Source organism: Nicotiana tomentosiformis, chromosome 7 (genome assembly GCF_000390325.3).
Source record: "Nicotiana tomentosiformis chromosome 7, ASM39032v3, whole genome shotgun sequence".
Lineage (NCBI taxonomy): Eukaryota > Viridiplantae > Streptophyta > Magnoliopsida > Solanales > Solanaceae > Nicotiana > Nicotiana tomentosiformis.
Genome location: NC_090818.1, coordinates 108,234,471 through 108,247,962, shown reverse-complemented (window position 1 = coordinate 108,247,962; position 13,492 = coordinate 108,234,471). Strand labels below are relative to the sequence as shown.

At 41.7% G+C, this 13,492-nt stretch overlaps 1 protein-coding gene across 1 annotated transcript; it reads left to right on the top strand.

Moving 5' to 3' along the window:
* The first annotated feature begins 314 nt into the window (after nucleotides 1-314).
* LOC138896169 (uncharacterized) lies at nucleotides 315-1,433 on the top strand. Its single transcript, XM_070180955.1, has 2 exons — nucleotides 315-851; nucleotides 933-1,433. The coding sequence occupies exons 1-2, from the start codon at nucleotides 315-317 to the stop codon at nucleotides 1,431-1,433; spliced, it is 1,038 nt and encodes a 345-aa protein (XP_070037056.1).
* The last annotated feature ends 12,059 nt before the right edge of the window (nucleotides 1,434-13,492 follow it).

Sequence of the window (13,492 nt, the reverse complement as noted above, 5' to 3'; positions counted from 1 at the left end):
AGCAACTTGTTGAGGATGAGCAAGTGGTACAAGAAGAAGAGACCTCGAACAATATGGTGCAATCAAATGATGAAGTTTGGATTGATATTGATGATAATGTGGAAGAGACTCAAGAGGATGCAAAACCGTCTAGGGATCACATTATTGATATACCGGAATCGGTAGTGCAAAAGGCTAAGGTACCATTTACTAGGCCTCCACCTTTATATCCTCAAAGACTTTCCAAACAAAATGGCGAGAATCAATTCAAAAAGTTCATTCAAATGATGACGAGTCTCTTTATCAATGTGCCATTAGTTGAAGCTTTGTAACAAATGCCCGGTTATGCGAAGTTTATGAAGGATCTTGTGACAAAGAAGCGGTCAATGAATTTTACAACTATCAAAGTCACTCATCAAGTGAGTGCAATTATGCATTCAATAGCTCCTAAGTTGGAAGATCCCGGTGCTTTCACGATTTCTTGTACAATTGGAAGTGCCGAGTTTGCTAATGCTCTTTCTGATCTTGGGGCAAGTATCAATTTGATGCCCTATTCGGTTTTCAAGACCTTGGGAATTGGGAAACCAAGACCCACTTTTATGAGATTGAAAATGGCCGATCGTACCATGAAGAGACCTTTGGGAGTAATTGAATATGTCTTGGTTCGTGTTGATAAATTCATTCTTCCGGCGGATTTTGTCATTCTAGATTGTGAAGTTGATTATGAGGTGCCAATTATTCTTAGAAGACCTTTCCTTGCTACAGGGAAGGCACTTTGTAATGTTGAAGCCGGAGAACTTACTTTCCGGTTGGGTGATGAAAAAGTGATATTCCATGTGTGTAAGTCCATGCGGCAACAAAATAGCAATGAGGTGTGTTCTTTTGTGGACTTGGTGAACGATGTTATTGTTGATGATACAAGTGCCACGATCAATGTTGGTGATATGTCGGAGGTCGTCTTGCTCAACTTTAATGATGACGATATGGATGGCTTCATGGAATATGCAAACTCTTTGCAAGGAATAGGGTCGTACAATTATGCACCCTGGAAACTATCTTTGGATCTTGAAAATAAGACAACTCCTCCTATAAAGCCTTCTATTGAAGAGCCTCCTACTTTGGAGTTGAAGCCATTGCCTCCACATCTTCGATATGAATTTCTTGGCCCTTGTTCTACTTTACCGGTTACTCTTTCCTCTTGTTTGACCAACGTACATGTAGATTCTACATTGGCGGTGCTACATAAGAGGAATAAGGCTATTGGGTGGACATTGGCAGATATCCGGGGGATAAGCCCCGCATTTTGCATGCATAAGATCAACTTGAAGGAAGGCGCCAAACCATCTATTGAATATCAAAGGATATTCAATGAGGCTATGCAAGAAGTTGTCAAAAAGGAGATTATCAAGTGGTTGGATGTCGGGGTTGTCTACCCAATTTCCGATAGTTCATGAACTTCTCCAGTTCAATGTGTCCCGAAGAAGGGGGCATGACGGTGGTCACCAATGACAAGAATGAGTTGATTCCTACAAGAACAATGACTGGTTGGAGAGTGTGTATGGACTATCGCAAGCTCAACAAAGTCATAAGGAAGGATCATTTCCCACTTCCTTTCTTAGATCAAATGCTTGATAGATTGGCCTGCCGTGCTTTCTATTGCTTTATTGATGGGTATTCGGGCTACAACCAAATCCTTATTGCTCCGGAGGACCAAGAGAAAATAACCTTCACACGTCTCTATGGTAATTTTGCCTTCAAGCGGATGCCATTTGGTTTGTGCAATACACCGACAACTTTTCAAAGGTGCATGATGGCTATCTTCACGGACATGGTAGAGGACTACCTTGAAGTTTTCATGGATGACTTCTCGGTGGTTGGATATTCTTTTGATGATTGTCTTGCAAATTTAGATAAAGTGTTGGCAAGATGTGAAGAAACAAATTTGGTGCTCAATTGGAAGAAGTGTCATTTCATGGTTGAGGAAGGCATTGTCCTTGGCCACAAGATATCAAAGAATGGAATTGAAGTTGATAAGGCAAATATTGAGGTGATTTCTAAACATCCACCTCTAACTTCGGTGAAGGGTGTGCGGAGTTTCTTAGGCCACGCAGGATTTTACCAGCGTTTAATCAAAGATTTCTCTAAGGTGATGAACCCGTTGTGCAAGCTTCATGAGAAAGATGCTAAGTTTAACTTCAATGATGATTGCATGAGAGCCAATGAATATTTGAAGTTCAAGTTGACAACTACTCCCATCATTACCGCTCCAAATTGGAGTGTCCCTTTTGAACTCATGTGTGATGCAAGTGACGTAGCGGTTGGGGTTGTTTTGGGAAAATGCATCAACAAAATTTTTAATCTGGTCTACTATGCTAATAAGACCATGAATGGTTTCCAAATCAACTACATCATTACAGAGAAAGAGCTCCTTACCATTGTGTTTACAATTGAGAAGTTCCGCTCGTACTTGATGGGTGCAAATGTCATTATCCACACGGATCATGCGGCACTTTGTTATCTTATGAGTAAGAAATATTCTAAAGCTCGGTTAATGAGATGGGTTCTTTTGTTGTAAGAGTTTGATATTGACATCCAAGATAGAAAAAGGAGTAAAAATCAAGTGGCGAACCACTTGTCTCGTTTGGAGAAGGAGGGGAGGCCACATGATGGACTTGAAATCAATGACTTCTTCCCCGATGAGAAACTTTTGGCTATCTCAATGAAAGAGGAGACATGGTTCGCGGATCTAGCAAATTTCCTTGTGTGTGGAATCATCTCGGATGAGTTCTCTTCAAACCAAAGTAAGAAGCGCAAACGGGATTGTAAAGATTATTATTGAGATAAACCATACCTTTTTCGGATTTGTATGGATGGAGTGATTAAAAGATGTGTACCGGAATAAGAGCAAGGTGAAATTCTTGGGGCCATGTGGTGGTCACCATGGTGGAGAAAGAACGGCGGCCAAAGTGCTAAGTTACGGTTTCTATTGGCCCACTCTTTACGAGGACGCTAGTGATTTAGTAAAAAGATGTGATGAATGTCAAAGGGTTGGTGGAATCTCAAAGAAGAATTAAATGCCTCTCACAACCATTTTGGATATTGACATTTTCGATGTGTGGGGTATTGAATTCATGGGCCCTTTTGTAAATTTGGAAGTTTGACCGATGAGTTGACTTTTTGATACCGGAGTCGGAATCCAGTTCCGAAAATTTTCATAGCTCCGTTATGTAATTTATGACTTGTGTGTAAAATATGAGGTCAATCGGAATTGATTTGATAGGTTCCGACATAGAATGTAGAAGTTGAAAACTCTTAGTTTCATTAAGCTTGAATTGGGGTATGATTCATGGTTTTAGCGTTGTTTGATGTGATTTAGAGGTTCGACTAAGTTCGTATGATATTTTAGGACTTGTTGGTATATTTGGTTGAGGTCTCGAGGGCCTCAGGTGAGTTTCGGATGGTTAACAGATCAAAAGTTTGACTTAAAAAGCTGCTGCAATTTTTCCTTCTGCTGTATATTCTGGGCTATGATTGAGCCCCAAATCGAACCCAGATATCGAGCCCACGATCGAGGCCTGAGTCGAAGTCAGGGATGAGGCTCAGTATCGAAGCCACGATCGAAGGCAAGGCTCGAGGGCCATGATCGAAGGCAAGGCTCGAGGGCCAGGATCAAGACCCAAGATCGAACTTGATCAAGGCCATGACCATGTCCCAAGATCGAGACCTGACCGAGGCCATGACCAGCTGTCAAGATCGAGCTCCTTGATCGAGCTCCCAAGATCGAGCTCGCTGAGATCGAGCTCCCGAGATCGAGCTCCCCTGATCGAGCTCCTTGATCAAACTAGACAGAGCTTTAAGTTATAAAAACAGAGGACATTCGTCCCATTTGCCATTTTTGACGAACTTGAGCTTGAGCAGAGGCGACTTTTGTCAGATTTTCAAGGGAAAACTATTAGGGTAAGTGATTCTAACTCGTATTTGGTCTACATATACAAGTATATCATTGTTTTTACCATAAATTAGTGTTTTGAGATTTAAATTTGGAAAATTTTTAGAAATCTCATAGAAACGAATTTTTGAGATTTCGATATCGATTCGGAGTCGGATTTGAGTGAAACTGGTATGGTTGGACTCGTAATTGAATGGGTTGTCGGATTTCGTAACTTTTGCCGGATTCCGAGACGTGGGCCCCACGGACAAAATTTTAATTAATTTCGGGATTTTTATTTAAAATGTAGTATTTTCTTATAGAATTGATTCCTATAATTTTTAGTGATTGTATCGAATTATTTTGGATAAATTCGAGCCAGACAGAGTTGGATAATCGTGAAAAAGGCCTTATAGTGGATAAATTGGAGCAAGACGAGGTAAGTCTCTTGTCTAATCTTGTGAGGGGGAAATTACCCCATAGGGATTAAATTGAATAATTATTGCTAATTGCGGGGGCTACGTACGCACGAGGTGATGAGAGTCCGTGCGTAGCTACTATTAATGCTAAAGTTCGGGTAGTTTAAGACTCAAAGCATGAATTACTTGTGTGAATTGTATTCTTTATTAATTAAAATAATTGATGTATATATTGTGAATTGTTATGAAAAGTAGAAAAATATGAAATTTTCATATGCTTAATTTTTGTTTAAATCAATTAATTATTAAAAAAAATTATTCTCCTCCCAAATTCATCTTATAATAAATATACTCTCCTTCCGGAGGCACATAAAAAAATGTCCTCCTTTCTTGTGGAGCGGGCCGAACGCCTCGGCAGGATAGATGCATCTATGGATCGCGCCGCACGTCCCTCGGCAGTGTACACGACACTCTGGATCGGGTCGTACGTCCTCTGCAGAAATCGTGCTTAATAATAATAATTACACGATACTTTAATAATTTATTTCAGCTTGTGAAGCTAATTAATAAATTGAAAATTATTTGAATTGAAGGAATTATTATTCTTGCTTGTTAAGGAATTAATTGTTACTCCTGTAAATGAAGTTTAATTGATAAATTGGAAATTATTTGAATTGAAGAAATTTAATTAATATATTGAGAATTGTTACATTTGAAGGAATTTGATTGTTTCTGCTGATTAAATAAATTATTGTAAATTCTGTAAATTATGCTGATTTAAATATCCTAATTTTATTTCAGTTATTATTATTGACCCATAGTGAGTGTCAAAGTCGGTCATCTCGTCTCTACCACTTCGAGATTAGGCTTGATATTTACTGGGTACACGTTGTTTACGTACTCATACTACGCTTGATGCACTTTTTGTGCAGGATCTGAGACAGGTACTAGTGGAGGACCTATCATCACATACCCACGTCATCTCGAGGCATAGTGGTGAGCTGCCTTTCTGAGCCGTTCTGCAGCTACCAGTGTCTCTTCTTATATATATATTCTGTCTATTTTATTTCAGACAGTATTTGGAGTTTTGTATAATCTACTAGATGCTCATGCACTTGTGACACCCGGTCTTGGCACACACACATTGGTAGAGGTTGGTATTTTATTATGTTCTTGGAATAAAAGTTTAACCAATGTACGTTTGACTTATTAGTTGGCTTGCCTAGCTGTAGTGTTGGGCGCCATCATGACCTATAGGTGAAATTGGGTCGTGACAACATGGTATCAGAGCACTTGGTTCACGTAGGTCTCACAAGTTATGAGCAGACCTAATAGAGTCTTGTGGATCTGTACGGAGACGTCTCTACTTATCTTCGAGAGGCTATATGGTGTTAGGAAACTACCTTTCTTCATATTCCATCGTGCAATTGATGTAGTACTAAATATCCTTCTCTTATTCTCTCACAGATGGTGAGAACACGCTCTAATGCGATTTCAGACCAGGGAAGAGCTACTCCCCCAGTTGCTAGAGGCCGAGGGAGGGCTCCAGACCGTGGTAGAGGGCGAGGACATCCCGGGACTGTTCCAGTTATGCCGCCAGTGAATCCATCAGAGAATCCCATTATTGAGGAGCAGGGTGAGGTGCATGTGGCAGAGCCAGCTCCGGTGGACTTCACATCTGCACCGGAATTTCAGGATGTCATGGGTCGTATGCTGCGATTCATGGACAATATGACCCAAGCCGGTTTATTTCCGGCAGACCCAGCCACATCTCAGGCGTGCGGGGGAGCACAAACCCTTACCGCGCAGGCTCATGGACAGGCAGCTGCTGTATATCAGACCTAGGGTGCACTACCCGTGGGTGGAGTCCAGCTAGTGGTAGCAGCTACACCTGAGCCCAGGCCAGCTGTAGCCGCCGATCCTCAGAAACTATTGGACAGATGGACTAGACTACATCCTCCTGTCTTCGGAGGTGAGCGACATGAGGATCCACAGGATTTCATTGATCGTTGCAAGGATAGACTGTACAACATGAGGATATTGGAATCCCATGGGGTTGATTTCGCTACTTTTTAGCGAGAGGGTAGAGCCCGTAGATGGTGGCAGTCTTATGCTCTTGGCAGACCAGCAGATTCTCCTCCCATGACTTGGGACAGGTTCACCCGTATCTTCTTGGACATGTATATTCTACCCTCCCAGAGGGAAGAGTTGCGGTTTCAGTTTGAGCAGCTCCAGCAGGGTCAGATGTCAGTGACTGATTATGAGGTGAGGTTTTCTGAATTATCTCACCATGCACTAATGATACTCCCTACTGAGGCGGAGAGAGTGCGAAGGTTTGTAGCCGGTTTACATACTGGTATTCAGGCCACTATGGCTTGAGAGGTTGAGATGGGTACTTCTTATGAGTGAGTTGTGAAGATAGCCTGGAGGATTAAGGGTGTACGTCAGCGGAGCCGAGAGCAGATTATGAGAGATAAGCGGTTCAGGTACTCTGGAGAGTTCAGAGGTGCTCCGTCCGGGGGCAGAGGTCAGTTCGTGAGGGTGCAGTCCAGTAGACCCCCATATACAGCACCACCACCTCCTCGAGGTGCTCCAGTACGACCTTATTTCAGTGCTATACCAGAGAGTTCTTATTGCCCACCAGTTATTCAGGGTTGTTTCCGTGGGTATTCAGGTCCCCAGAGCCAGACACTTAGTCAGCAACCCATCGCACCGAAGAGTTGTTACGAGTGCGGGGATCCCAGTCACATGCGGAGGTTTTGCCCCAGGCTTCGAGGTAGACCAGTACAGCAGGGTCAATAGCCTATGCTTACCGGACCAGTTGCTCCACCAGTAGTCCGACCACCGAGAGGCTGAGGATAGGTGGGTAGGGGCCATCCTAGAGGTGGAGGTCATCCAGGCGGAGGCCAGACAGTTGGCGCTTCAGCTCGGTTCTATGCTTTTCCGGCTAGACCAGATGCAGAGGCCTCAGATGCCGTGATTACAGGTATTATTTATGTTTGTGGCAAAGATGCCTCAGTATTATTTGATCAAGGATCTACGTATTTATATGTGTCATCTCTATTTGCTCCATTCCTGGGTGTTTCTCGTGAGTCCTTGACTACTCTTGTTTATGTGTCCACTCCTGTGGGCGATTCTGATGTTGTGAACCGGATCTACCGGTCCTGTATTATTACATTCTATGGTTATGAAAATAGAGAAGATATCCTATTGCTTGAGATGACCAATTTTGAAATTATTCTGGGCATGGACTGGTTATCTCCATATCATGCTATTCTAGATTGTCATGCCAAGACTGTTACCTTGGCTATTCCAGCATTGCCTAAGCTGGAGTGGAAGGGTTCGCCTGTTAGTTCATTTAATCGAGTTATTTCTTTTATAAAGGCTCAACACATGATTGAGAAGGGTTGTTTGGCTTATCTAGCCTATGTTCGGGATACTACTGCAGAGACTCCAGCTATTGATTCAGTGCCTATAGTTCGGGAGTTCCCCGATGTATTTTCGTCAGATCTTCCAGGTATGCCACCTGATCATGATATTGATTTCTGTATTGACTTGGCTTCAGATACCCAGCCTATATCTATCCCACCATATCGCATGGCTCCGAAAGAATTGAAAGAATTGAAAGAACATCTTGAAGAGTTACTAGCCAAAGGGTTTGTCAGACCGAGTGTATCGCCTTGGGGTACACCAGTATTATTTGTGAAAAAGAAGGATGGAACAATGCAGATGTGTATTGATTATCGCCAATTGAACAAAGTCACTATTAAGAACAAGTACTCGTTTCCGCATATTGATGATCTATTTGACCATTTGCAGGGTGCTAGGGTATTCTCTAAGATCGACTTGAGGTCGGGGTACCATCAGTTGAAGATTCGGGATTCGGATGTTCCGAAGACTGCTTTTCGGACTAGATATGGTCATTATGAGTTTCTGATGATGTCCTTCGGTTTAACTAATGCCCCGACAGCGTTTATGGATCTGATGAACAGGGTATTCATGCCATATATTGATTTGTTTGTCATTGTCTTCATTGATGACATATTAATCTATTCGAGCAGTAAGGAGGAACATGAGCAGCATATTAGAATAGTGCTTCAGACATTGCGGGAACAAAAGCTATATGCTAAGTTCTCTAAATGTGAGTTTTGGCTAGAGTCTGTTGCATTTTTGGGACATATTGTATCGGGCGAAGGTATTATAGTTGATCCCAAAAAGATTGAGGCAGTTCACAATTGGCATCGTCCCACTTCGACGACTGAGATCAGGAGTTTTCTAGGTTTAGCAAGTTAATATCGTCGGTTCGTGGAAGGTTTTTCATCTATTGCAGCACCTTTGAACAAATTAACCCAGAAGGGTGTTTAGATTCGATGGTCCGATGATTGTGAGTCAAGCTTTCAGAAGCTCAAGACATCACTAACTATAGCACTCGTGTTAGTGTTACCATCTGGTTCGGGAATATATACAGTGTATTGCGACACGTCACGCGTTGGCTTGGGTTGTGTATTGATGAAGGAAAGGCGAGTTATTGCATATGCTTCACGTCAGCTGAAGCCCCACGAGAAGAATTATCCAGTACATGATTTGGAGTTAGCTGTGATTGTTCACGCTCTAAAGATTTGGAGGCATTATCTTTATGGGGCGTCTTGTGAAATTTACACTGATCATCGCAGTTTATAGCATTTGTTCAAGTAGAGGGATCTAAATTTGAGGCAGCGCAGATGGCTGGAGTTACTAAAAGATTATGATATTACTATCTTGTATCATCCGGGCAAAGAAAATGTGGTTGCAGATGCCTTGAGCAGGAAGGCGGAGAGTATGGGTAGTTTGGCTTTCATTTCAGCAGAGGAAAGGCTATTAGCCTCAGATATTCAATCCTTGGCTAACAAACTTGTGAGGATGGATATTTCAAAGCCCAGCCGAGTTCTTGCATGTGTGGTGGCCCAATCTTCACTATTTGAGCAGATCAAGGCTCGCCAGTATGATGACCCATACTTGATGGTTCTTCGTGAAACGGTACTACGAGGTGGTGCCAAGGAAGTTACTATTAGAGCGGATGGTGTTCTACGACTCCAGGATCGTCTATGTGTTCCTAATGTGGAAGGACTGAGGAAAAAGATCCTGGAAGAGGCATACAGTTCTCGGTATTCTATTCATCCAGGTGCTACTAAGATGTATCGTGACTTGAGGCAACATTATTGGTGGCGACAAATGAAAAAGGACATAGTTGAGTATGTATTTAGGTGTCTAAATTGCCAGCAAGTTAAATATGAGCACCAGAGGCCAGGTGGCCTACTTCAGCAGATGACTATACCAGAGTGGAAATGGGAACGAATTACTATGGACTTTGTAGTTGGGTTGCCGCGGACCTTGAGGAAGTTTGATGCAGTTTGGGTGATTGTTGACAGGTTGACTAAGTCGACACATTTTATTCCTGTTGTGACTACGTATACTTCAGAGAGGTTAGCCCAGATTTATATTCAGGAGATAGTTCGGTTCCACGGTATGCCAATTTCCATCATATCAGATAGAGGCCCTCAGTTTACTTCACATTTCTGGAGAGTAGTACAGAATGAGTTGGGGACCCGTGTAGAGCTCAGCACAGCCTTTCATCCGCAGACTGATGGACAGTTAGAGAGGATAATTCAGATTTTGGAGGATATGCTCAGGGCATGTGTGATCGACTTTGGAGGTCAGTGGGATCGTTTCCTGCCTTTGGCCGAGTTTGCTTATAATAATAGTTACCAATCCAACATCGAGATGGCTCCATTTGAGGCTTTATATGGTCGGCGATGTCGTTCACCTATCGGATGGTTTGAGCCAGGTGAGGCTAAGTTATATGGTACTGATTTGGTAAGGGATGCCTTGGAAAAGGTAAAGTTAATTCAGGAGCGACTTTGTATAGCACAATCCAGACAAAAGAATTACGTGGATCAGAAAGCGCGTGATATATCATTTATGGTAGGTGAAAAAGTTCTCTTGAAGGTTTCGTCGATGAAGGGAATTTTGAGATTCAGGAAGAAGGGCAAGTTGAGCCCAAGGTATATAGGCCCATTTGAGGTGTTGAAACGAGTTGGGGAGGTTGCTTATGAGCTTGCATTGCCTCCCAGCCTATCGGGAGTTCATCCAGTTTTTCACGTATCTATGCTCCGTAAGTATCATGCTGACCTATCACATATGTTAGACTTCAGCACAATTCAACTAGATAATAGCTTGGGTTATAAAGAGGAGCCAATTGCCATTGTTGATAAACAGGTTCGCCAGTTGAGGTCCAAGAGGATTTCTGCAGTAAAAGTTCAGTGGAGGGGCCAATCAGTCGAGGAAGCGACTTGGGAGGCCGAGGAAGACATGCGAAGCAGATATCCACACTTATTCAGCACTCCAGGTACAATTCTAAACCCGTTCGAGGACGAACGTTTGTTTAAGAGGTGGAGAATGTAATGACCTAACCGGTCATTTTAACTTTTAGAACCTCGTTCCCTAAAATAAAACTTTCCGTAGGTGCTTGTAATGATTTATGACTTACGGGGATGATTGGTGGATTTGGAAGTGTTTGGGGTGAAACCGGAACACTTGGTTCCTTAAGTTGGCCTTAAAGTGCTAAGTTTGACTTCGGTCAACATTTTGGGAAAATGACCCCGGAATAGAATTTTGATAATTCCAACAGCTCCGTATGGTGATTTTGGACTTAGGAGCGTGTTCAGAATTTTATTTGGAAGTCCATAGTTAAATTAGGCTTGAAATGGCTAAAAACAAGAATTTAAGTTTGGAAGTTTGACCGATGAGTTGACTTTTTGATACCGGAGTCGGAATCCAGTGCCAAAAATTTTCATAGCTCCGTTATGTAATTTATGACTTGTGTGTAAAATTTGAGGTCAATCGAAATTGATTTGATAGGTTCCGACATCGAATGTAGAAGTTGAAAACTCTTAGTTTTATTAAGCTTGAATTGGGGTATGATTCATGGTTTTAGCGTTGTTTGATGTGATTTAGAGGTTCGACTAAGTTCGTATGATATTTTAGGACTTGTTGGTATATTTGGTTGAGGTCCCGAGGGCCTCGGGTGAGTTTCGGATGGTTAACGGATCAAAAGTTGGACTTAAAAAGTTGCTGCAATTTTCCCTTCTGCTGTATATTCTGGGCTATGCTCGAGCCACAGATCAAACCTAGATATCAAGCCCACGATCGAGGCTTGAGTCGAAGTCAGGGACAAGGCTCAGTATCGAAGCCACGATCGAAGGCAAGGCTCGAGGGCCATGATCGAAGGCAAGGCTCGAGGGCCGGGATCAAGACCCAAGATCGAACTTGATCGAGGCCATGACCATGTCCCAGGCTCGAGGCCATGACCAGCTCCCAAGATCGAGCTCCCTGAGATCGAGCTCCTGAGATCGAGTTCCCCTGATCGAGCTCCTTGATCGAACTGGACAGAGCTGTAAGTTATAAAAACAGAATACATTCGTCCCATTTGCCATTTTTGACGAACTTGAGCTTGAGCAGAGGCGACTTTTGTCAGATTTTCAAGGAAAAACATTGGGGTAAGTGATTCTAACTCGGATTTGGTCTACATATACAAGTATATCATTGTTTTCACCATAAATTAGTGTTTTGAGATTTAAATTTGGGAAATTTTTAGAAATTTCATAGAAACGAATTTTTGAGATTTCGGTATCGATTCGGAGTCGGATTTGAGTGAAACTGGTATGGTTGGACTCGTAATTGAATGGATTGTCGGATTTCGTAACTTTTGCCGGATTCCGAGACGTGGGCCTCACGAACGAAATTTTAATTAATTTTGGGATTTTTATTTAAAATGTAGTATTTTCTTATAGAATTGATTCCTATAATTTTTAATGATTGTATCGAATTATTTTGGATAGATTCGAGCCAGACAGAGTTGGATAATCGTGGAAAAGGCCTTATAGTGGATAAATTGGAGCAAGACGAGGTAAGTCTCTTGTCTAATCTTGTGAGGGAGAAATTACCCCATAGGGATTAAATTGAATAATTGTTGCTAATTGCGGGGGCTACGTACGCACAAGGTGACGAGAGTCCGTGCGTAGCTACTATTAATGCTAAAGTCCGGGTAGTTTAAGACTCAAAGCATGAATTACTTGTGTAAATTGTATTCTTTTTTAATTAAAATAATTGATGTATATATTGTGAATTGTTATGAAAAGTAGAAAAATATGAAATTTTCATATGCTTAATTTTTGTTTAAATCAATTAATTGTTAAAAGAAATTATTCTCCTCCCAAATTTATCTTATAATAAATATAATCTCCTTCCGGGGGCACATAAGAAAATGTCCTCCTTTCTTGTGGAGCGGGCCGAACACCTCGGCAGGATAGATGCATCTATGGATCGCGCCGCACGTCCCTCGGCAGTGTACACGACACTCTGGATCCGGTCGTACGTCCTCTGCAGAAATCGTGCTTAATAATAATAATTACACGATACTTTAATAATTTATTTCAGCTTGTGAAGCTAATTAATAAATTAAAAATTATTTGAATTGAAGGAATTTAATTAATATATTGAGAATTGTTACAGTTGAAGGAATTTGATTATTTCTGCTGATTAAATAAATTATTATAAATTCTGTAAATCATGCTGATTTAAATATCCTAATTTTATTTAGTTATTATTATTGACCCATAGTGAGTGTTAAAGTCGGTCATCTCGTCTCTACCATTTCGAGATTAGGCTTGCTACTTACTGGGTACACGTTGTTTACGTACTCATACTACGCTTGATGCACTTTTTGTGCAGGATCTGAGATAGGTACTAGTGGAGGACCTATCATCACATACCCACGTCATCTCGAGGCATAGTGGTGAGCTGCCTTTCTGAGCCGTTCTGCAGCTACCAGTGTCTCTTCTTATATTTATATTCTATCTATTTTATTTCAGACAGTATTTGGAGTTTTGTATAATCTACTAGATGTCCATGCACTTGTGATACCGGGTCTTGGCACACACACATTGGTAGAAGTTGGTATTTTATTATTTTCTTGAAATAAAAGTTTAACCAATGTACATTTGAATTATTAGTTGGCTTGCCTAGCTGTAGTTGTCACACCCCCTTTTACCCCTCCCCCCTCCAAAATGATAATGTGTGTGGATTGTGGGTTAAAGAGTTTTTTCAATTAAAGTGATAAATTTGAATA

Coding starts and splice junctions, on each gene's coding strand:
- LOC138896169 (XM_070180955.1), top strand. CDS start 315: ATGCCCGGTTATGCGAAGTTTATGAAGGATCTTGTGACAAAGAAGCGG. Junction 852..932: donor GGCAACAAAATAGCAATGAG/GTGTGTTCTTTT, acceptor GATATGTCGGAG/GTCGTCTTGCTCAACTTTAA.